Below are 22,374 nucleotides of genomic sequence, written 5' to 3'. Positions count from 1 at the left end.
TACAGACAGGAGTTTAGTTTATAGAGTCCAGAGATGGGTTTTCCCTCCTCACCTGCTCTTTGTGAGCATCCTCAGGACAGCGGCTTGCCAAAGGTTACCTAACAAATTCACAAGTGTGGCAAAATTTGCACACGGGGGATCTGAATGCACCGCGCACCCTTCCATAAGAGCTCTTGAAGGTGCCTCTTCAGGTACCGTTAGATAACTCTGAACTCCTACCTTTCTGCTGCTAAGGCAGACATAGAATCATAGTAGAGTTGGAAGGGGCCTACAAGGCCATCGAGTCCAACCCCCTGCTCAATGCAGGAATCCACCCTAAAGTATCCCTGACAGACGGCTGTCCGGCTGCCTCTTGAAGGCCTTCAGTGTGGGAGAGCCCACCATCTCCCTAGGTCATGGGTTCCTTTGTCACACTACTCTAACAGTCAGGAAGTTTTTCCTGATGTCCAGCATAGTCTGTGTCCCGCATTCTGGGAAGATCGAGAAGAGGTCCTGGCCGTCCTCTGTGTTCTTACGTTCTTCAGTGTGGCACCCAGCTAGAAGACAGGATGTCGGAAACCATGGTGGCAGGCCTAGTTAAAAATCTATGAAGTTATGGATTTTTTTGTATTGCTCCCAGAAAAGAACCCCCCCTTCTCAACCATGCGGTGTCCCAGCCCCCTGGCATCAGACATGATGTGCGTACAATTATTTCCTCTGCAGCCTCAGTTGCCTTCATTATCTGGACCACAAAGACTTTCCGGCTTGCCGCGTGCCAGACGGTGAGTAGCCACGTCCAAGGGAAGGGGATGGCGGGGGGCAGGGGGGTTGCAAGGCGGGGGTCTGGACTGCCTCTCCCTGTTTGTTTGTTTTTAAAAAACAGTTGCCTGCATCCTACTGGGGCTGAGGCTCAAAGAGAGTTTACAAAGCTTTCCTGGGGTGGGATTTTTCACCTCTCTGATGGGAGGGTCAGACTGAGCAGCGTGCCTGGACCCCAGTACTCATCCTCCCTCCTTCCTTGCTCGTCAGGATTGGCGGGAACTCTGGATCGACGACGCCTTCTGGAGGTTCCTCTTCTCCATCATCCTGTTGGTGATCATGTTCCTCTGGAGACCGTCGGCCAATAACCAAAGGTACAGTAGCCCCTGGCCAAGCCTGGCCTGCCGATGGCCCAAAACACGGGGCAGGTCCCACTAGTCAAAACAATGAGGGGAAAACACGATGTAGAACCAATAACCAAAAGTACAGTAGCCCCTGGCCAAGCCTGGCCTGCCGATGGCCCAAAACACGGGGCAGGTCCCACTAGTCAAAACAATGAGGGTAAACACGATGTAGAACCAATAACCAAAGGTACAGTAGCCCCTGGCCAGGCCTGGCCTGCCGATGGCCCAAAACACGGGGCAGGTCCCACTAGTCAAAACAATGAGAGGAAAACACGATGTAGAACCAATAACCAAAGGTACAGTAGCTCCTGGCCAAGCCTGGCCTGCCGATGGCCCAAAACACGGGGCAGTCCCACTAGTCAAAACAATGAGGGGAAAACACGATGTAGAACCAACAAAAAAGAGAGAGAGAGACTCTAGTGTTGAAGAGTGGGAAAGTTTTTAATCTCTTTGTCCGAGGAGATCTCAAGAAGACTGTATGATTGTGAAATACAATCATCATTGGCTGTCATCAAAGCGAGCCATTCAAATACGATATCCAAAAGTATAATTACTGCCCTGGGAAAAGTTCCTTTATACTTAACTTCTGTTACCTCACGTGAGTTGAGATGGTTATTTACCCGGTGCAGGTTAAAGTCACTCCAGTTAATGGAGGTGAAAGCGCGTTACAGGATCCATCCACGCGCTAAAGCTGACTGCCCAGCCGGCTGCCCCAAAACTGAGGATATGACACACTTTCTAGTTGAGTGTCCAGTGTATGTCGAGCTGAGGAAGCAATACCTTGTGCCCCTGATTCCTGGGTTCAACCACATGTCACCTAAAAATGTAACTCAGATATTATTGTTAGGCTCTGATCATTATATATCGTTCAGGACTGCAAAATTTGTACAGCGGGCGCTGGAGGTACGGAAGCTTCTGTTTGCCATATTGGATCAAATTTTACTAATCTGAGATTACTTGCGGGCCAGTACTGGTACTGCAATTGAGCCTACTATCAGTTTTATATTATTATCTTGTATTATTCTTCTGATTGCGGTGAGATGGTGTATGGACATGCTATTATTTTATTATGTTAATATGTTATTTTGCTACTATTTTATCTGTTTGTGATTATTATTATTAGTCGGCTAACAAGCAGTAAAGATACTCTTTGTCCAAATGTCTCTACTGTTTAAAATTATGTATTTTTTTAAAAAAAAACTGTTTGAAAAAGGGCTCAACGTTTCGGATCTGTCGATCCTTCTTCAGGAGCTGATTAGACAGAATAAGGCGATAAGGATGTAAAGAAGTCTTTGAACTGCTCCATTTTGACTCTTTGTTTTTTCATGTTATTTTGTCTAATCAGCTCCTAAGGATCGACAGGTCCGAAACGTCGAGCCCTTTTTCAAAGAGTTTTTTTAAAATATATATATATGTATTTTTAATAAGCAGTAGAGACATTTGGACAAAGCGTTTAAAAACTTTCCCACTCTTCAACACTAGAGCCTATCAGGTCCCACTAGCACCGTGGTAGAGCACACGGTTCGCCTGCGAGAGGGTCCAGGATTAGGCCGCAGTATCACCAGTCTCTGATTTGCAATGACTCAGGAAAGCTGCTCTCTCATTTGCTTTAAAAGGTTGGGAACTTCAGGCGCACGGGCCAAAGCCAGCCCTCCACGGTTCCCCAGGTAGCCACGCCTCCTCCTTTGGCCCCTCCCCTTTCCCCTGACCGCCTGTCATTGAGTGATTTCCCAGCCTAAAAGGGTTGAAATGCCTCTTCAAAGGCTTTACTGACTGGCAGGAAGAGCTGCACGCTGCAATAGGCTGCCCTCCCCCCCCTCCGGGCCCCCTGGAATCTGGCCCCCAAAAGCTGCTCCTCTGTGGAATTTGGCCCTCGGGCTGGAAGAGGTTCAGCGCCGCTGCTTTGAAGCCTGGGCTGGAGCTGTGAGCGTCTGCAAGGCAGATGGCCCCATCCCATAATGCCCACTTCTGGGCCTCTCTCTCCACAGATATGCCTTCATGCCCTTGGTGGACGAAGGCAGTGAGCAGGAGGACGAGGACGAGGAGCACATGGTGAATGAGGCTTTCGGTAAGTCCGGACGAGCCCTGGGCCCCCTCTCTGGGGCATGGCCTGAGGTCCGTAGGGCAGGCCAGGGGTGCCCCGAGCAGGCCCTGCCCAGGGGAGAGGGTCTGCTGTGGCAGTTCTCCAGTTGTGCGTATGCTCTGTTCTGCAGGGTGGGGAGACGCGCAAATCTCCACCAAGCAAACCTGGATTTTGCAGCCCGGGTGTGCGAGCGATTCAGGCGGCACGCGTTTGGCTGCCTGTCTTCCTTTGCAGATTTGGGTAATTCTGCTGGTGCTGAGCACCCTGGGGAGAGGGAGCAGAAGCTCTTAGCGCGTCTGCTCTTCCAGCATTGAGATTTTTTGAAGGCTTCCCCCACTCAGACTTCCAGGTTGCAGATCTTGGCAGCCAGAAAGGTTTTAAAATTTAATTACGTATTAAGCTTTATCTCGCTTTTCTTCAAAAGAATCCAAACAGACAATAACAAAAATAATGACCAAGCAATGGAATGCACTTAAAAGATGAGTCCTTGCCTTGTACTTTGTGTGCGCGCACATGAAAGGGCCTCTTCTGTTGTGGCGGATCGTTTATGGATCTCTCAGCCCACAGAAGCTAACCTGGCATTTAGGTACCAGATTAAAACCTTTCTGTGTATTTTAACTATTCTTTTGTCTCCAGTATCTGGTTTCTTATGTCGTGCTTCTGATCTGCTCGTTGATCTATTGTTTGTATTTCTAACAATGCTTTGATAGTTTGTTGTTCATCATGGCTTCTATTTGTAGTTTATAGCTGGTTAACAAACCATGGTTTGTTTGCGGGGATGGGTTCAAACACAACGACAAGCCAGGTTTCAACAAACCACACCCTGGCTTCGCTTCGTTTTTCAGTGCCGAGTGTCTTTCTGGAGCCTGCTGCTGTGGAGCGTTAGAGAGTCTCTCTCTCTCTCTCTCTCTCTCTCTTCCCCACCCTCCTCCAGTGGAAAGTCGTCTCTGCATAGCAGGGTTTAAAGCTTCTGTTTAGCCATTTGGATCTGCAATAAGATCCAATTAAGTAGTTTCTCTTCCAGCAACCTTGAGATTGGCTTGAGGGTGACCTGGGAGCTGTTTTGTTGTTTTTTGCAGAAGGGATGAAGATGAGGGGCGGAAAACCCGAAGTCAATGGGATCCTCAAAGGCGCCAGAGTGGTAAGAATCCTGTGCTCCTTCCTCCCCCCCCCCCAAAAAAACCACACCTTTCCCTCGTCATCTTCCATAACCTTTTGTCAGGTTTAGACTGTAAGATAGCTGGCCAGGATTTCTCACTTTATAGTACTTTATAGTAAACTATCTAGTAATTTCACGTGCTTCACAAATAATGCAATGCCTTGCCATGTTGGTAACCCACCCCCTTCAGCCTTCTGAGATAGTAGCCTCTCCCACTACAGTTTTTTCTGCAGTTTGGGGCTCGGTATACCTTCTGGCAGGTTAGAGCTAAGAGAAATTTTAGTCACTTCATCACTGTGTGTATTACAAATGGTTTTTTTTAATTTGAGCAGCTCACATTTTCATTTAAAAAGCAGCTGAATGGAGCCTCCTTGTTCAGAGACAGTATACCTCTGAACAATAGGTGCTGGAGATAAGCAGGAATAAGAACATCAGAATCATAGAATCATAGAATAGCAGAGTTGGAAGGGGCCTATAAGGCCATCGAGTCAAACCCCCTGGGGCTCAATGCAGGAATCCATCCTAAAGCATCCCTGACAGACGGCTGTCCAGCTGCCTCTTGAAGGCCTCTACCGTGGGAGAGCCCACAACCTCCCTAGGTCACTGGTTCCACTGTCGTTCTGCTCTAACAGTCAGGAAGTTTTTCCTGATGTCCAGCCGGAATCTGGCTTCCTGTAACTTGAGCCCGTTATTCCGTGTCCTGCACTCTGGGAGGATCAAGAAGAGATCTTGGCCCTCCTCTGTGTGACGACCTTTCAAGTATTTGAAGAGTGCTATCACGTCTCCCCTCAATCTCCTCTTCTCCAGGCCAAACATACCCAGTTGAGAGCCCTGCTGGATCAGACCCAGGGTCCATCTAGTCCAGCACTCTGTTCACACAGTGGCCAACCAGCCGTCAGCCAGGGACCCACAAGGCAGGACATGGTGCAACAGCACCCTCCCACCCATGTTCCCCAGCAACTGGTGCACACAGGCTTACTGCCTCAGATACGGGAGGTGGGATGTAGCCATCAGGGCTAGTAGCCATTGATAGCCTTCACCTCCAGGAACTTTTCCAACCCCCTTTCAAAGCCATCCAAATTGGGGGCCATCCCCACATCTTGTGGTTGTGAATTCCAAGATGTATCGATGGCCACCAATTTGGACTGTTGCTTCCATGCTCTTGCAGGCAGGCGGCTTCCAGGAGCCAGCTGGCCGGCCACTGTTGGAAACACAATGTAGGCCATGATGCACCTTTGGGCCTGACCTCGCAAGGCAGTCTGTACACTTCATGTCCTTAAGCCTCGCCGCCTTCAACGGCCTTGTTTCTTTTCTTCCTTTGCAGGATGAAGACTTGAAATGGGTTGAAGAAAACATTCCATCTTCCATGGCTGATGTGTAAGTTTCAAAACAACAAGAACAGATAATTCATAGGTGTATATTTCAGCTGTCAAACAATTATAGTTTGGGGTTGTTTTTTAAAAAAAGTCATTATGTGGCATGTAAGTGTGTGACGCATTGCTTAAAAAGCGCATTGAGTGATGTGAACTGCATTGCAGATGCCACTTTGAGCATTCTGAAGTAACCAATAGCTCTACAATCTAACCAACAAACGTTCCCATTTGCCACTAGAAGGAGAAACCATCTGCCCCTTTCAGTTTTAAATTTCCCTATTGTAGTAGGCCACACAAATGGCTTCAGAAATTAAACAAGTTCAAGACCCGTCAGCATTGTGGAAGATCCAGGCATAAAAGAGCCTGACGACATAGATTCCACTCACGCACCGTCTGCACAGAGCAGCCCACGCTTCTTGCTGTTGGAAGGAATTCTTCAAAGGAAAATGTGTATTTTGGATACAGCGCAAAACAGGAGAGACAACCACCGCTCCAGTAATTCTCTGATAGGACTAGTGCAGTTCCATTTGGTCTCTTGCACTCTGAGTGTCTGTTTTGTGCTCCTTTGGACACAAACCAGAAGACAAAATCCCTTTTCTAAGATGCTTTGTTCCATCAGTGGATTGTTACCAGTACATCTAGGGGTGAGCATATTCCCCCAACATTGGCACTCCACTGGCTGCCAATTAGTTTCCGGGCGAAGTACAAAGTGTTGGTTATCACCTTTAAAGCCCTAAATGGTTTGGGTCCGGGTTACCTGCGGGATTGCCTTCTCCCATATAGTCCGCCCTGCACACTCAGGTCCTCTGGGGTGAACTTACTTCACTCAGCTAAAACTAGGCTGACATCAGTTTCCCAGAGGACCTTTTCTTCTGTCGCCCCCGGATTGTGGAACGGCCTGCCGGAGGAGATTCATAAAATTAACTCTCTGTGTGATTTTAAGGCAGCTTTAAAGACTAGCCTTTTCCAGCAGGCCTATCCAGATCAATGTAAAATCAAGAATTTTTAAGATGTATTGATTCCTGTTTTAATGTTGTTCCCCGCCTCAATCCAAAGGGAGAGGCAGGTAAGGAATAAATATATTATTATTATTTATTATTATTATTATTGTCAGAATTGGTGCTAGGAAGAGAAGAGCGTCAATGCATCCAGTTGGACTTTTAGGCTACAGTCCTCAATGCCGGTGGTGGGCAACAGGTGGCCCTCCAGCCATTTTGGCCTACAACTCCCATCATCCTTCACTATTGGCTATGCCGAGTGGGGCTGATGGAGGTTATAGACCAAAACCTCTGGAGGGCCACAACTTGCCCACCCCTGTTCCACACACTTACTCAAGAGTAAGTCAAATTATATGTGGTGAAGCTCACTTCTGTGGACACGCGTGGGATCACATTCAAAGGTCTAACATCTCTGCTTACTGTCGCTCTAGCTGATTGAACCCGTGCCCAGGTTTGAATCTACCCTTCACAGGCCTCATTGTTTGCCATTTCACGGATGTCCCCGTGGACGTGTGCAACCCTAGTCTAAAACTCACTGCATAGTTTTTGCATCGGCAATTACATTCCTCGTCCCTGCTTCTTCTCTTTCAGGGTGCTGCCCCCTTTGCTAGACTCTGATGAGGTAAGCCTAACTCGGTGGAATTTCTTTTTGGGTCCCTTTGCATTCTTGAGCTGCTGTGACCTCACAGCAGTTCGGCCAATGGCAGAGGAGCCTCTATGTTCAGAGGCTGTGTACCTGTTTGGGAGCAGCCGCGGTGGCGTGGGCTGTTGCCAGCGAGCCCTGCTTGCTTCTGGGGACGCCGGGGCCTGATCCAGCAGGGCTCTTGGGTTCTTAAGCATGGAGGCAGCCACTGGTTTGATCAGACTGACCCTGCCGCACGGGCCTTTTCACCCAGATGTCAGACTGCCATGCTGCACCCCTGTATTGTGACCGCGGAGTGCCTTTTATCTGCTCAGTCAGGCTGATGGCCTCCAGACATTCTGGACTACAACTCACAGCATTCCTCCTGTTGGCCATCCTGGCTGGGGCTGATGGGAGTTGAAGTCCAAAACCTCTGGAGGGCAGCCCATTGAGGAAGTCTGTCCAAAATCACAAAGATGTCGTTAGGCATGTGCATCAGAACGCATCCAAAAGCACGTGCAGCGTGTGGGTTGTTTTCCACCCCTGGCAAACATTTCCCAGGCTGCTTTGCACCCATGAGGTGCCATCGGAGGTCCTGGGTGGTTTTCAGATTTATTCAGATTCCAACTCTGCTGGCTGGGGCATTCTGGGAGGTGCAGTCCAACACATCTGGAGCGCCCCAGGTTGAGGAAGGCTGCACTAGAGCATCATGGCTCTGAAGGTGAGCAGAGAGTCTCTAGGTGGCCTTGATGCAGTGGTCATTTCTCGGCCTCCGCCCCCTTCCCTGAACCCAACAAGCATATAGGGATGAACACATCCCTTCCTTCCTCTTGCTGTAGATAATGTTGCTAATAAAAGAGCCCCATCAAACCGGCATGGTGCTTTAAAGAGTTCCAGCCAAAGGGTCCTTGCCCCAAGGAGTTTACAATCTCTAACTGAGCACAAGGGGGAGGGAAATGGAGTGGGGTGAGTAAAGGGGGGGGGGGGTCCCAACGGGGCTGCTGGAAGGATTCCTGAGAGACGGTAAAGCCAGGAGCCCTGAATGTTTGAAATGCAGAACAGATGGACGGAAGGCTGTTAACCTTCTCCTTTTCCTTCTCTTCGCCTCTTCTTCTGCAGGAAATCGTGACCACAAAATTTGAAATGTCCAAGATGGAGTAAAAAGTCCGGATCGTGGCCTCTTGCTCATCCGCGCTCTCTTCCTGACGGGTTTTGTACGGATGAAGAGTCACAGATGGCCGCGTGGTGTTTTTTTTTCCCCTTTGTTTTTTTTTAAAAATTTCATTTCGCACATGCGTATAAATATATATATACATATATATATTTGTATATGGTTAAAAGATTATTTTATTACCTTTTGTGTTTCTAACTCTGGGACTTTGGCCCGTCGAGGACTTGCTTGCCTGTCTCACCCATGGGGGCCGGGAGTCGCTGAGATGGCCGTGGCCTTCCACCAGAGAGGAGGATCATGGGACATGACGACGAAACGCGCTCCCTTCCGCTTGTCTCTCCGGCGACGTCTGTGGAACAAGTGTCTTCGGACGCGGGAGCGCGGGGACTGCTCTGTCTGTGCTCTCACCTCAACCTTGCGTACTTTTGTAGCGGTGCCGCTGATGTTGCCTTTCCACGGTGACCTGATGGGGGCGCTGCAGGGCAGTGTGTGAATCCAAAGCTGAAAGGAGGAGGAGGAGGAGGTGCAGCCCGGCCCCCACCACCTTCCCCTGGTGTCAACCTAATCTTTCTAGGCCAGGTAGTGATCAGTGACCACAGGAGGGTGTCCGTATGTCTCTGCACATGTGGTTGGTGAGTTGCACTTTAGGTACGAGGAGGCGTATGGTCTGTGTGAAAGAGTTTGTCTCTAGGTAGACAGAGGCCTGGTTCGCACGTCGGGACAACCCAGAGCCTGTGCCAAGAATAGATTGTCGGTGAATTGTGGCTTGTTGTTATGTGCAAACCCTTAAGTATAGTTTAACTATGGGTTCTTAGCCACGAACAACCTCAGAAGAGAACCCATGGTTTGGGTTGTAAACTCTGGTTTGTTCGTGGTTAACAACCCACAGTTAAACCATAGTGTAGGGTTTGGACATAACAGCAACCCATGATTCAACAATCCACGATTCATCGACAACCCATACTCTGGGTTGTCGTTACATGCAAACCAGGTCTGAGAAGGTTGCCCGTTCCTTTGGAGGCACCCTTAGCCTGGCCATCTCCAACCTGGTGCCCTCCAGAGGTGCTGGACTAGAGCCTCTCTACCCCACCCCCACCCCCAGCCAGCATAACTCTTCACCAGGTTGGAGAAGGCCTGCCCTAGGCTGGGCTGCATGGCCGTTCTGTGCAGGGCAGCAATGTCCAACTCCGTAACGGGGCTGCCGTTCTGAAAGCGACATGGAAAGGCGGACGGTGGGGGGTGGAACGACCAGCCCTTCTGGCGAGTAAGAGCACGGCGGCTGAACTGTGTCTCAACACCAGTGGGTCCGAGGAATATTTTGTGGGTGTTGGGCAGGGGGCGGGGGCAGAGCATGGAAGCCCCCGGCTCTGGATCTGGCTTGCCACAGCACCTCTCTGTCCTGACCCACAGAATCTGTTTCTTAAAACAGAGTTAAAATGAGTGAACTGTGTCTTTGGGGGGCTCAGCAGAAGAGGCGATGAAGGGAAAGCCAAGGAGGAGACCCCCTCCTATGGGCATGCGGACGGCTGTGTGCGGCGGCGTTCATTGGCTGGGCTGGGTCGTAGGTCTTGTTCTCAAATCCTTCTTGAGGGGACCTGGCCAGCCCCGGTAGCAGTATTGGCTAAGCGCCATGGCACCCGGGATGTTCCTTTCCGTCCTTTTCTTTCTCTTTTGGGGTAAGGCTGGATGGAAAGCGTCTTTTCCCTTCGACATTTGACCCAAAGCGCCGTCCGGTCCACCTCCGCCACCCTTTGTTCCCAGGGGACGTCTCTCCGCTGTCTCCCCAACCGGTTTGGCAGAGGGACCCTCCCAAACTTGGGACATGTGATGTACGCCATCCCTCGCCCTGGTTCTGCATTTAACAAATGCTTTTCTGAATTGTGTGGGGTTACGTTTTTCTTCCATTCCATCTGGGTCTCCTGTGGGGAGCTTTGCTCTGCTAATGGCCGCCTTCTCGTCCCCCCCCCCCCCCAGCTTCGCCTCCCTTCTGACGTGATGCTTCGAGATGGCTTGGATCAGTTTTCCCCAACCTGGTGCTCTCAAATGTGTTGGGCTACAGTTTCCATAATCTGTTGGGGATTATGGGAGTTGTAGTCAACCATCTGGAGGGCACCAGGTTGGGGAAAGCAGACATGGATGACGAGGGTCAGGGGAGGAAGGCCATGATTTCTTTCCAAATAACCTTTATTTATTTTGAACTTGTACATATGTCTTTGGAGAGGGAAAGCCGTGTGTGTTTTATGCAGTACTATTTTAAAAAAAAAATCACACCCCCTAATTTGTGTGTCGCTGTGTGTTTTGTGTTCTGCTGTGGGGAGGGGGGCTGCTGGGAAGCGGGGGGGGCGGGGGCAGGTCATCTGCTCCACAGGCAGGAAAGCCCTGCATTCAGTTCCTGGCATCTAGCATTCAAACCTGGTCCTTCCAGCCAGAGATGCTAGGAGTTGTAGTCCAAGACATCTGGAGAGCATTAGGCTGCTTTAACCATGACGCCACCAGGGTTGGTCGTCAGATTCCTCTTGGAACAAGAGCGTGCAAAGAGTACTTTCAACAGGTGTCTCCATCTAGTCTCAAACAGCTGGGATTGGGGTGGGGAGGGGAGGGAGGGGGGCTTCCTCAGGTGCTGTAATGTTCAGGTAACCATCAGCCCTGGCTGCCCCCTCTCCAAGCACTCTTCAAATACTTAAAAGGTTGTCACACAGAGGAGGGCCAGGATCTCTTCTCCATCCTCCCAGAGTGCAGGACATGGAATAACGGGCTCAAGTGACAGGAAGCCAGATTCCGGCTGGACATCAGGAAAAACTTCCTGACTATTAGAGCAGTACGACAATGGAACCAGTAACCTAGGGAGGTCGTGGGCTCTCCCACACTAGAGGCCTTCAAGAGGCAGCTGGACAACCATCTGTCAGGGATGCTTTAGGGTGGATTCCTGCATTGAGCAGGGTTGGAGCAGGGTTGGACTAGATGGCCTTATAGACCCCTTCCAACTCTGCTATTCTATGATTCTAAGACCCAAGAAAAACTCACTTCTCCCTTGAACCAGGAACAGGTTTAATTGTACTTTAATGCAGAACATCTAAACCATCATCTGCTCACGATCCTTTTGACCAACACCACTGGGGAAAAGAAGGGGACTCCTCGGAAGGTACACCAAACTACAGCAGTGGAGAGGAGAGGCTGGTGAGGGCTGCAGGAGAATCTAGGTCAGCGCTTGCTCCCTTGGCCGAGCTGTAAACGGATCCCTCTCCCTCGCTTCGGCCTCAGGGGACGCGCCTGTTCATCTGCAACCCTGCTTGGTCCTGGTTTTCCCTCTTTGCCAGCTGCTCCGTTGCCACGTCGATGGCAGCTCCCACGATCTCCACGGCGGCCCTGTAGATCAGCTGCTTGTCTCGCTCCTCTTCCGGCCCCGTGGCATCCAGCCACGCCGTGGCTTCATGCGTCTCCTCAGCGGACGGCGGCAGCTTCCCCGCAGGGCTCCCTTGCTGCTGGCTGCGTTCTCTGTCTTCGGCCACAGCAGCCGCCTGGGATGGCTTTGAAGTTGGCTGGCTTAGCCAGTTTTCCTGAATGCCTCGCTCGAAGCCCCCGGATGGAAACAGGGTTCCTGCTTCGGCCAGGATGTAGGCCTCAGAAGTATCACATGAGCCCAATATTACGACATGGCTTCTGTCCCTTTCTGAGGCAGGTGGTGGGGAAAAATAGCTGCCTGTACTGGTCACACCGGTGGCGAGGCCCAAGGTCACGTCACCGGTATGTTCGTTCCCTCTACTGGTATCCAGCATTCCAGCATTCTCTTCCTTCATCTCCCGGATTTCAGGATGGCTCCCGGTGGAAACATGCCTTTCCCTCTCCCCCTTCCTGATGACTGGGCTTCCCAGTAACTCGCTATTCAACCAGCCCAAATCCCGCATCCCCATCAGCATGCCCTGCCCACCTGGATTCTCAGCTAAATCACCCAGATCCTGTTCCTCTTCAGGCAACACTTCTGCCCAGTGTCCATAGTCTCCTTGCTCGGGGCCTTGGTCTTCCACTTCCACTGCTTCTGCTTCTACCTCTGGAAGATCACAAACCTGTGTCTGGAAAAAACCCTGTTCCGACGTGTTCTTCAGGACTGGATCCAGTTCCCCAGGGCCGTTTTCCAGACTGAGCAAGCTGCTTGTCTGCTCAGCATCCAGCTCAGCAAGAGTTCCCGAGATGTCCTCGTCTCCTGCCTTCCGGGGGCTCTCCAATCCGTGCCATGCAGTTTTGTGGCCTCCTTTATCCTCCGGGGCTCCGTTATCCACGTTTGATGGAAATACGGACGGTGGTTTTTTGTCCTCTTCGGCTGCGATGCTGCGTGACGGTTCTCCAGGGGCTTCGTTCGCCCCGGTGGTAGGAGCGGCTTCTGGTTCTGTGGAGAGGCAAAGATCCCCTTTCCCCGTGGTCCCGTGACCTCTGTCGTCCTCTGGGAGAACTGATCGTTCCTTGGTTTTGGAGGCGATCGCGGCCCTGAATGTTCTCCATGGCTTAGTCCTCCATGATCCACCAACCCTGGCGACAGCCACTGCCTCCAACTCTGCGATTGAGGTCGCTTCCCCCAGGCTCTGGGTTTCCGCTCTGGGTTTCCACCTCAAAGGCGACTCCCCTTGAGGGTCCAAGGTTCGGCCAAGGGCAGCGACCGGCCCGCATCTCATGCTCACTCTGCCGAGAGGCGATGCCCCCAGGCCGTAGGCCGGCTTCTTCAGCCGAGACGACGTGGCCTTCAGGCACAGCAGTTTCCTGAGCAAGGAGGTTTCTGTTTTGCCTTGTGCAGATTCCTCGTCTGAGTCCAAACCCAGGACAGCGTCTTGCGTGGCCGGCTTTCTGACGGCCTGGATGGGGCTTTCGTGGCTGGCCTCCACGCACAGGCGGCTCTTGGAAACCGCCTGGCCCCGGGGGGAGCTGGCTGCTCCTTTCCTTTTCAGCCAGAACGGGCACTTCCTCTTCAGGAAATCTTTTCCTGTGGGACACGGCCTGTCGGGAGGTTTCGAAGTCAAGCTGTTCCTGGCCACTTCGTCTGCTAGCGCAGGAAGCTTGTGGCTGTCACAGTGGGAGGGAAGATGGGCCTCTGCTGTCCCCTCCCGAGCGGTCTGCATGTTTTCTTCCAGTCCGTTTTTGTTTGTTACTCCTTTGTCTTCCTGGTAAGGGAAGGGTTGTTTTGTTTTTTGGATACTGCCAGCGCTTCTAGTCCTCAAGGTTCCTCACAATCTCATTTGCTGCTCCCCAGGGATCCATTTCTGTCAAAACCACATGACTCTTCATCCATCCAGGAGCAGTTAACCAGCTCCTCAACTCTGCTTTCCTTCTTCAAAACGCTGTCTACCTTTTCGGGGTGCGGGAGGACTCCCCCACCGGGTCCTTCCCAGCCAGTATTACGTCTGTTACCATTTGCGCAATTAAAGAGGGTTCTGTTCCCCTCGTGAGGGGGTGGAAAAAAGAGTCTGGAGGCCCTTTTTTCAAGGCTTCCTGCAGAATACACACGCACACACAAAAAAACATAGTGGCCAAATGCTTCAGTCCTTTTGAATGTAAACCGGGCTGGTAAACAAAGAATAAACACAGATTTATGAGAAATTTGGATGGTTCTGGGTACATAGCTTAAATGATGTGAATACACTGTTAATCCCCACTGACCCTTTTGTGGACCTAGACGTACTGACTTCCAGATTGAATCGCACTTGGGTGCAGCCGGTTCACCATTTGCAGGAGAACCTGGCTGTGCAAAGTATTGATTCGCTGGCTGTTTTGCCATTCATGAAGCCCCCACCTCACCCCCCGCCCTTCCTTTTTGAAAGAGGAGCTGAACCTAGCTTAGTGGTGGAGCACTAACTTGTCAGGGATGCTTTAAGGTGGATTCCTGCATTGAGCAGGAGGTTGGACTCGATGGCCGTAGAGGCCCCTTCCAACTCTACTATTCTGGGATTCTATGAAGAACTGGGCATGTTTAGCCTGGAGAAGAGAAGATTGAGGGGAGACATGATAGTACTCTTCAAATGCTTGAAAGGTTGTCACACAGAGGAGGGCCAGGATCTCTTCTCGATCATCCCATAGTGCAGGACATGGAATACTGGGCTCAAGTGACAGGAAGCCAGATTCCAGCTGGACATCAGGAAAAACGTCCTGGCTCTTAGAGCAGTACGACAATGGAACCGATGACCTAGGGAGGTGGTGGGCTCTCCCACACTGGAGGCCTTCAACAGGCAGCTGGACTGCCATCTGTCAGGGATGCTTTAAGGTGGATTCCTGCATTGAGCAGGGGGTTGGACTCGATGGCCTTGTAGGCCCCTTCCAACTCTACGATTCTAGGATTCCACCAGTGGATCTTGAGTTTGGAGGACACTCTCCTGGGGAACGTGTGTGCAACGCTTGAGGTGGCTCAACGCTCAAGTCCCTTATTTGTAATTTTAATCTGGGATCAGAGCACATGAATGTGCTGCACAAAAATCATTTTGATTGGACAGAATTGTTATCTCGAAGGGTGGGAGAGGGCAGCCCCTCAGTTATGGAGATGTGACAGAAGGGCGTCTAAATGTTCTTATGGTGTCTTGTGGGTTAGGAAACCATCTTTTTCAAGTTTACTGACTGAGCTTTGTTCAGAACTTCCATGCAAATGAGGAACAGGAAACCGGGACTTAAACCCTAGAAAAGACATGCTCTGTCCATGCTTAAAAGACTTGGTTACTTACGCTTCGGTTGTGGTTGGGAACCCCCGGTTTAATTCTTTAAGCCTGATGTTATTCCTGCCAGCACCTTATTCCTACTGCTTGTAGGAATCCCCTGTGATGGCTGGGGATGCTGGAAGTTGTAGTCCTACACCCTGGACAGCACCTGGTTGGGGAAGGCTGCTTTAATCCCGCGATTTCACATCTACACCTGGCCTTTTGCCTGTGCCCTCCGCTGCCCCATGCATTTTCAAGCAGAGACTTTATGACAGCAAAATGCACTATAAAAAGGCCGTGAAACATTCCAGCTGTTGGTGCAATGACCGAGAACCTATTGCTCAGCCGGCCTTATGGCTCTGCTCAAAACGAGACAAGCCGAGATCAGAAGGAAAAGGAGACTCCCCCCCCCATCCCCCCCATCCCCCGTACATGGAGAGAGCTGGATCTGTAAGGATTTCAAAACAGGGCTTCAAGCCTTGGAAGGTGTGAGCCAGTAAGAGTGCTTCTGAACATGTTCAGAGAGCCTTTTTGCCCCCAAGCTGCCTCCGCACATCCTTTATTCACAGATGAGGGCAGGGAGGGGGGGGTCCAGTTCAAAATAAGGACAGCTTCAAACAGCCGCAAGCCCCGGCATCTTTTATTTTTAGAACTGAAAGGGGACAGAATTGCTCCTGTTACTTCATCACATTCTAAAGCTGCATCAAGTAGGCCTGTTATTCGGTTAAAGGAATCTTAGCTGGTTAATACATTACAACACAACTGAATCTGAACCAACCACCTCCCACTCCATGGACAGCCAGTAAAACCATTAAGTCCAGGGGCTAAAATTGCCTGCACCCCTGGCTTGGGGGATGGAGCCTTGCGCAGGAAGCAAAGCTGAGGTTCTGACTCTCTTGAAGGTGTGTAAAGTGTGTTTCATGGGCCGGAGGCGAACGTTCAGGTTTGGGCTGGAAGTCCATATAGTTGTGAGTTGTGGCACAAGGGGAGGAATTCCTAGCTAGCCATTATAGGGGAGCTGGTGTGCCTAGGAATGGGGGCACGGGGGGGGGGGGCTGTCGAAATCTGACAGCTAGATTTCTTGCATCCCTTATTATTTGGAGAAAGGGGTGCACAGAAGAACCCCTTTGGGCTTCTGCGCTTTGGTACCCAGGCGGCTATGGCATCTAACAGTCTGAGAATGGCGGTGGGGTGGGGGTAGAAAGTAGCCCGCTTGGGTTAAACCCCCAGCCTTCATCCCTGCCCCCTCCTCCTCCTCCTCCTCCTCCATCCCCACCGTCCGCATATCCAGCACGGCAGGTGAGTTTGCACACGCCAACCTAACCCTGCCGCAGGGCCCACGATGCTCCCAGCTTCCTGGCCTCTTGGCCATGCCCTCCACGCCACACGGTCTGATCCTTTCCCCTTGGGGGGAAGGGGGGCCCCAGCGGTGGCCGGCACCCTCCCCACCCTCCTCCCGGATACCTTCCCCGCGGTTTCATGGCAGGTCCCCCCCCCTTACCTGGCCGAACTCCACGCTGGCACCTTCTCCCTCCCTGCTGCTGCTTCCTCCTCCTCTCTGGTCTGCTCTCAGTGCTGACCCTCCCAGGGTGCAGCCGTTTCAGCGAAGACAGCCCACCCCATCAACCCTCCCCCCCTGCACTGGTTGCCATGGCAACCTGGCTGCTAGAGGACCAGTGATGGATTGTGCAGCAACCAAAGGGGTTGGGGGGGGGGGCGGGGAGGAAGACACGACACACGCAGCTTATTCTCTTCCTCACCTGATGTGCGGAGGTCTGGGTACAGCTCCCTCCCCGCAGCGTTTTCCCCCAGTTCCGGAAAGGGTTTGTGATCTGGACCCATCCTGCTCAGGCGAGAGAGAGAGAGAGAGAGAGAGAGGGTGAAGCGCCTCTGCCCCCTCCCATTGGGAGGCCGTGTGGTTTAATGGATGAAGGGTGAAGGGCCTCGCACATCCGCTGTCGAGGGCACCCAACCCCCAGCCTGCTTTTCCCCATCTGTAAGGATTTGCTGCAACTGCACATTCTTTGCCCCTCCTCGGGTCCTCCTTTCCCCCTTTATACTGATGTTAGATCATCAGGGGTAACACTGACACAGCTGCTTCTGACTGAGAAGGGCATCGGGGTTAATTTTCCTGTAATATTTTTAAAAATGTTCTCGGGTCCTCCAAGGTCAGCTTGCAGTCGGACGACTTCTGGGAAGCCACAACTCCCATCATCCGTCACCCTTGGCTATACCGGCAAGGGCTGATGGGAATCGCAGTCCAACAACATCTGGAGGGCCGCACGCTGCCCGCCCTGCCCAAGAGATCTGGATTGAATGCACAGGGAAAAGTACATATTGAAAGACCGTCTTCTCCCTTATGAGCCTGCCCGTGCTTTGAGATCTTCTGGAGAAGCCCTTCTTTCAGTCCCGCCATCTTCACACGCTTGGTGGGAACATGGGAGAGGGCCTTCTCGGTGGCTGCTCCGGTGCTCTGGAACTCTCTTCCCGGGGAAGCTAGGCTGGCTCCCTCCTTGATGGGCTTTCGGAAGCAGGCGAAAACTTGTTTGTTCCAGCAGGCCTTTGGAGAATAATCCGGCCCTCCATCTATGTTAATGTCTTATAATTTTGTTGTGTATTTTAAACGTGTATGGTTTTGTTCCCCCCCCCCATGTATGTTTTAAACTTTGAGGCCCAGCATTGGGCAAAAGGTGGGATGATAATAATAATAATAATAATAATAATAATAATAATAATAATAATAATAATAATAATAATAATAATACATGAGTAATGCAGGTTTGTGGCCTAAATATGGATTCTACTCCCCTTTGAGAGTCGAAGTGTGACAGGAGCTCTGGGGTGCCTCCCACCCCACCCCCCACGGCCTGCCATGAACACAGACAACATCAAACTGCTTTTTCTCCTCTTAATTACAAAACCTTTAATGCCAAATATATTAAATCACTAGCAAGTTGAGTGCAGATAACAAGGCCTCTGCAAAGCTGAGACTTGCACCTTCCACGACACACAGCCTCAGCCAGCCTTCCCCAATCCTGATGCCCTCCAGATGTCTTGGACTACAACTCCAATAACCCCCTAGCTGTCATAATTGGCTGGGAATTCTGGGAGTTGTTGCCCAATGGATTTGAAGGGAATCAGGGAAGGCTGGCCTAGGTAAAAGTGTTGGCTGGCTTGAACAGGAAATAGATTTCCAGATGTTTCTGAGGTCAACTCCCCAGCGTTCCTGGCCATTGGCCATGCTGGCAGGGGCTTCTGGGGCCTGAAGTTCAAAGCATCTGGCAATCTACTTTCTGCCCACCCCTGCCCTGAAGAACATACTAGATGCAGAGCGGCGATCGCTCTGTAATTCGGGCGAGATCCTCTGTTCAAAATGCAAGGAGAAATGCAACCTTACGAAACTCACAGCCGTAGAGAGATGCAGTGATGGCCATCAATTTGGATGGTTTTAAAATTGCGTTAGGTAAATTCCTGGAAGGAGAAGGCTACTAGTGGCTACTAGCCCTGATAGCTATGTTGCTACCTCCGGTAGTAGAAGCAGTAAGCCTATATATACTGGTTGGGGAACATGGGTGGGAGGGTGCTATTGCACCATGTCCTGCTTTGTCGGCCCCTGGGTTGACAGCTGCTTGGCCACTGTGGGAACAGAGCGCTGGACTAGACGGACCCTCGGTCTGATAGAACAAGGCTCTTCTGATGTTCAGGCTACCTGCATTTAAAAAAAGGATCCAGGACATTCGTGGAGGAGGAATCTGCCTAACATGCACTACTAGACTTGGTAGTGAGCAACAGAAACTCTTGTGTACCGAAACAGTTCTCTCTCAGTTCACCAGACCCTGGAGCCCATCTCTGAGCGGATGCAAGCCACTGTCCGTCCTGGAGGAGCCCACGGGATTCCCACAGGCCTCTTTCTTCTCCATTATCCAGAGCCCCTGGGCCACCCCTCGTGCTAAGTGGGCGGTGGTCCACTGTACTTCAGCATGAGGTGGGAAGATCGGGCGTAGCCATTCATCCGGAGACAGGAGGGCTCGGAGAGAGAGTTGGGACTGCAGAGCAGAAACCACAGCATCAAGACCGCGGCGAAGAGCAGGAGCAGCAGCCTATTCCTCAGGGCGGGACTTCCAGGGAGCTTCTGAGACCCGGCGGAAGAAACCGACGGCTGAGGTGGATCGTATCTGAAAGGACAAGAGCCAGATCCAGAAACCTGCAAAGCATTTGAAGGTCGGCTGCGGGGATGCCGCTCTGAACGGAAAGGTGTTCCGGAACTGTAGGACATTCATTCGTATACAAATGAAGTCAGACGTGCCGAGACGTTAGCCCTCTGCGCTGCCCCGCTTTTCTACTCGGGGCACCTTCTGTGAGCTTGTCATTCCCTACTCACGGTAGCTAGCTGTGGATATCAGGAGGTGATGAAGGAAAAGCACCCGGTAGACCCAGGAGCGGTCTAAACGTCTTCTTTGCCCCGTGGTGGCTACGCAGTGGCGCTGCGTCGGTTATACGATGCAGCCGCCAACTCACAGCCACTGTCGGGCTTTCCCCCCGAAGCTGTGCTGCAACGATGTCGGAGGCTTACCCCAACTTTTCCCTTGGAAGCGAGGTCACCAGGGCCCTTCCACTGTGTGACCTCGCTCCAGTGTTGATCCAGGGGTGGAGGGTCATTTTTGTTTTATTTATTTATTTAAAGCATTTTTATAGCGCTGCCTCACCATTTCTGGCATCGAGGCGCTTTACAATCACATATAAAACAATTCCATTCAAAACCCTCAACCCACATTAAGACGATTCCATTAAAAACCCTCACCCTCAAGCCATTAAAAGCCCTCAACCCAGTTTAAACCACCCCCTCCCCAAACTCTGGTGAAAATAAAAACTCCTTACAAAGGCGCTTGAAAGAATTGAGAGCGGGAGCCTGTCTAATCTCCAGGGGCACATTGTTCCATAACCGGGGGCCAACCACTGAAAAAGCCCTGACCCCCGCACAGTCCAATTTGTGCGGGGGACCATCAGGGCGCCCTGCTCCTGAGAGCGAGTCTGCCAATGGTGAGACACAGGAGAAAGGCGAGCGCTCAGGTATCCAGGGCCCAAGCAATGCAGGGCTTTATACACGGTCAACAAGACCTTGTAGCGCACTCTGGCAGCCACTGGCCGCCAATGGAGCTCTTGAAGCCCTGAAATGATAGAAGACCACTTTGGGAGCCCCTCGACCAACCTGGCTGCTGCGTTTTGTACAGCCTGTAGGCGTTGGATTTGCTTCGAGGGAAGCCCTGTATACAACAGGTTGCAATAGTCCAGTCTGGAAAGAACCAGGGCCTGGACTGCGGTGGTAAGATCAGCCTCTGACAGAAAGGGGCGAACTTGACGGAGCACATGGAGTTGATAAAAGCAACTCCGGTGACCGGTGATTGGTCGCCGGAAGCCGGGAAGAGGGCGTGGGCGTGCTCCCTCCTGGCGTGGGGCTCTCCTGCCCCCACCCTGCAGCAGCAATACCATGGGGTTTCATGGGGAAGGAGCGGTGAAGCCAGGCCCCAGTCTTTCCCAACCTGCTGCTCTCCAGATGTTCTTGACGACAACTTCCAGCATCCCCCACCGTTGGCCATGCTGGTGGGGGCTGATGGGAGTTGAAGTCCAAAACATCTGGAGGGTGTCAGCAGGTTGGGCAAGGCTGCTGTAGATGCTCTGGGTGCTAAAGGCCACCCCGTGACCTCTGGGAGTCAGCATTTGCCCTTGCAGGTGTCATAATATTTCCTCTCCATGTTTTCAAGGTTGCGCGTCCAGCTGAAGCTTATGTTACACTGGTAGGTATCAGCACACACACACCTTTCAAGCACATCATCGATGGACAGGAGCTGAATCATAGAATAGCAGAGTTGGAAGGGGCCTACAAGGCCATCTAGTCCAACCCCCTGCTCAATGCAGGAATCCACCCTAAAGCATCCCCGACAGATGCTTGACAGAAGTTTGGACCGTCTTGTCTAGACAGATAGTGGAGTTCCAAGAGGAACAAGCGCCGCCCCCCAGCTTCGGGCTCTTCCTGACCCTCACCCTCCCTCCCTCCCTCCCTCCCTCCCTCTGTTCATTTCTTGCGCTTCAACTCCCTTGTGAGTGGCAGGCCACGCTCCAGCATCACTTCTCCACCCTAGGAGCAACTGCCTTGATCTACCTCACGTCAAGACTTAAAAGTCTTAGATTGCTAAAGATCATGGACGGAGCTTGGATGAGAATGTAAGAGCTGTGCTAGATCAAGTCTGGTGCTGGTTCCAGGTTTGGGGGGGTAGGCAAGATGCCCTCAATGGAGCCCCTCCCTCAGTGGGTCTACCTTGTCACCACCATTGTCACCAGCTGTTCTTGCTCCTCTTCCTCTTCCTCATTGCTACTATCACTAGTCTAGCATGCTGTTCACGTTCTCCCACCCATCTTCCCCAGCAACTGGTATCCAGAGGGGCACTGCCTCAGATACTGGATGGAATAGATCGCCCCAGTAGCCAGTTTCCGTGAATTGGTCCAATCCGTTTTTAAAGCCACCCAAGGTTGGCACCCGTTCCTACAATTTACAGCAAGATGTTCCAAGCGGCACCGAGGAAGGCGGACCCGAGGCCGACCAGGTGCTGATCCCTGCCTGAAACTGTGACGCAGAGATGTGTGTTTTTAAAAACAGAGGGAAGCATCAAGAGGCCTCTTACCCATTTTCAGTGGTTATTGCAATTTCTGCTGACGGGGAGCCGGGCTGCTTCGTGGTGGAGATCTAAGAACAGATGTACAGCAACAGGAGGGGGGAAATCAGGCTGAGCGAACAGACGCAGGGTCTGTCTCTTCGAATTTCCTTCTAGAAGGCTGTTTTACAGCAAAGCAAATGTGTTCAGGCACTTGTCTGGCCAGGGCTTTTGTCAGAGGAGAGGTGGCCAGGGCTTGAGTTGCCTGGAAAAACCAAGGGGTCGTATCCAGACTTAAACTGGATCAACTGCGCTGGCGGAAGGGGACTGCCCCACCCCCTCTAGCCCCCTGAAAATGCTACACAGAGAGTCATGCCCCCCCTCCCCGCCGAATGGGGTCAGCTGCGTAGTTGAGCAGAAGTGGGATCCCCAAAAGTCGACCGAGGGACCTTCCACAAGCAAAGTCCTTCCTTTCGTGGAAAGCAGAACCTGGATCTGGATTGGC

At 51.7% G+C, this 22,374-nt stretch overlaps 2 protein-coding genes across 4 annotated transcripts in view; one reads left to right on the top strand and one right to left on the bottom strand.

Annotated features, from left to right (window-relative positions):
- The window catches only part of LOC134408169 (transmembrane protein 87A-like), a 36,877-nt gene extending 26,051 nt beyond the window's left edge, over positions 1-10,826 (top strand). For both annotated transcript variants that reach the window (XM_063140318.1, XM_063140317.1), the window contains exons 14-20: positions 703-761; positions 1,009-1,112; positions 3,131-3,210; positions 4,305-4,366; positions 5,709-5,761; positions 7,347-7,377; positions 8,497-10,826. In XM_063140318.1, coding sequence (XP_062996388.1) covers positions 703-761; positions 1,009-1,112; positions 3,131-3,210; positions 4,305-4,366; positions 5,709-5,761; positions 7,347-7,377; positions 8,497-8,538 — 431 coding nt within the window. In that variant the 3' untranslated portion in view covers positions 8,539-10,826. The remainder of the gene's footprint in view (positions 1-702; positions 762-1,008; positions 1,113-3,130; positions 3,211-4,304; positions 4,367-5,708; positions 5,762-7,346; positions 7,378-8,496) is intronic.
- A 6,019-nt stretch (positions 10,827-16,845) lies between these two features.
- Positions 16,846-22,374, bottom strand: part of SYNE4 (spectrin repeat containing nuclear envelope family member 4) — a 29,359-nt gene continuing 23,830 nt past the window's right edge. The window contains exons 12-14 of one of the 2 annotated variants that reach the window (XR_010026084.1): positions 21,900-21,961; positions 19,026-19,394; positions 16,846-17,062 (exon numbers count right to left, since the gene is read on the bottom strand). Coding sequence is in view for 1 of the 2 variants with exons in the window: in XM_063140316.1 (XP_062996386.1) it covers positions 19,169-19,394; positions 21,900-21,961 (288 nt within the window). In the remaining variant the exon portion in view is untranslated. Of the gene's footprint in view, positions 17,063-18,132; positions 19,395-21,899; positions 21,962-22,374 lie in introns of those variants that run through there. The other variant, XM_063140316.1, reaches the window with a different exon arrangement.

The sequence above is a fragment of the Elgaria multicarinata genome, chromosome 13 (assembly GCF_023053635.1).
Source record: "Elgaria multicarinata webbii isolate HBS135686 ecotype San Diego chromosome 13, rElgMul1.1.pri, whole genome shotgun sequence".
Taxonomy (NCBI): Eukaryota; Metazoa; Chordata; class Lepidosauria; order Squamata; family Anguidae; genus Elgaria; species Elgaria multicarinata.
The sequence above is the reverse complement of the archived record's forward strand: the minus strand, read 5'-3'. Positions and strand labels throughout refer to the sequence as shown.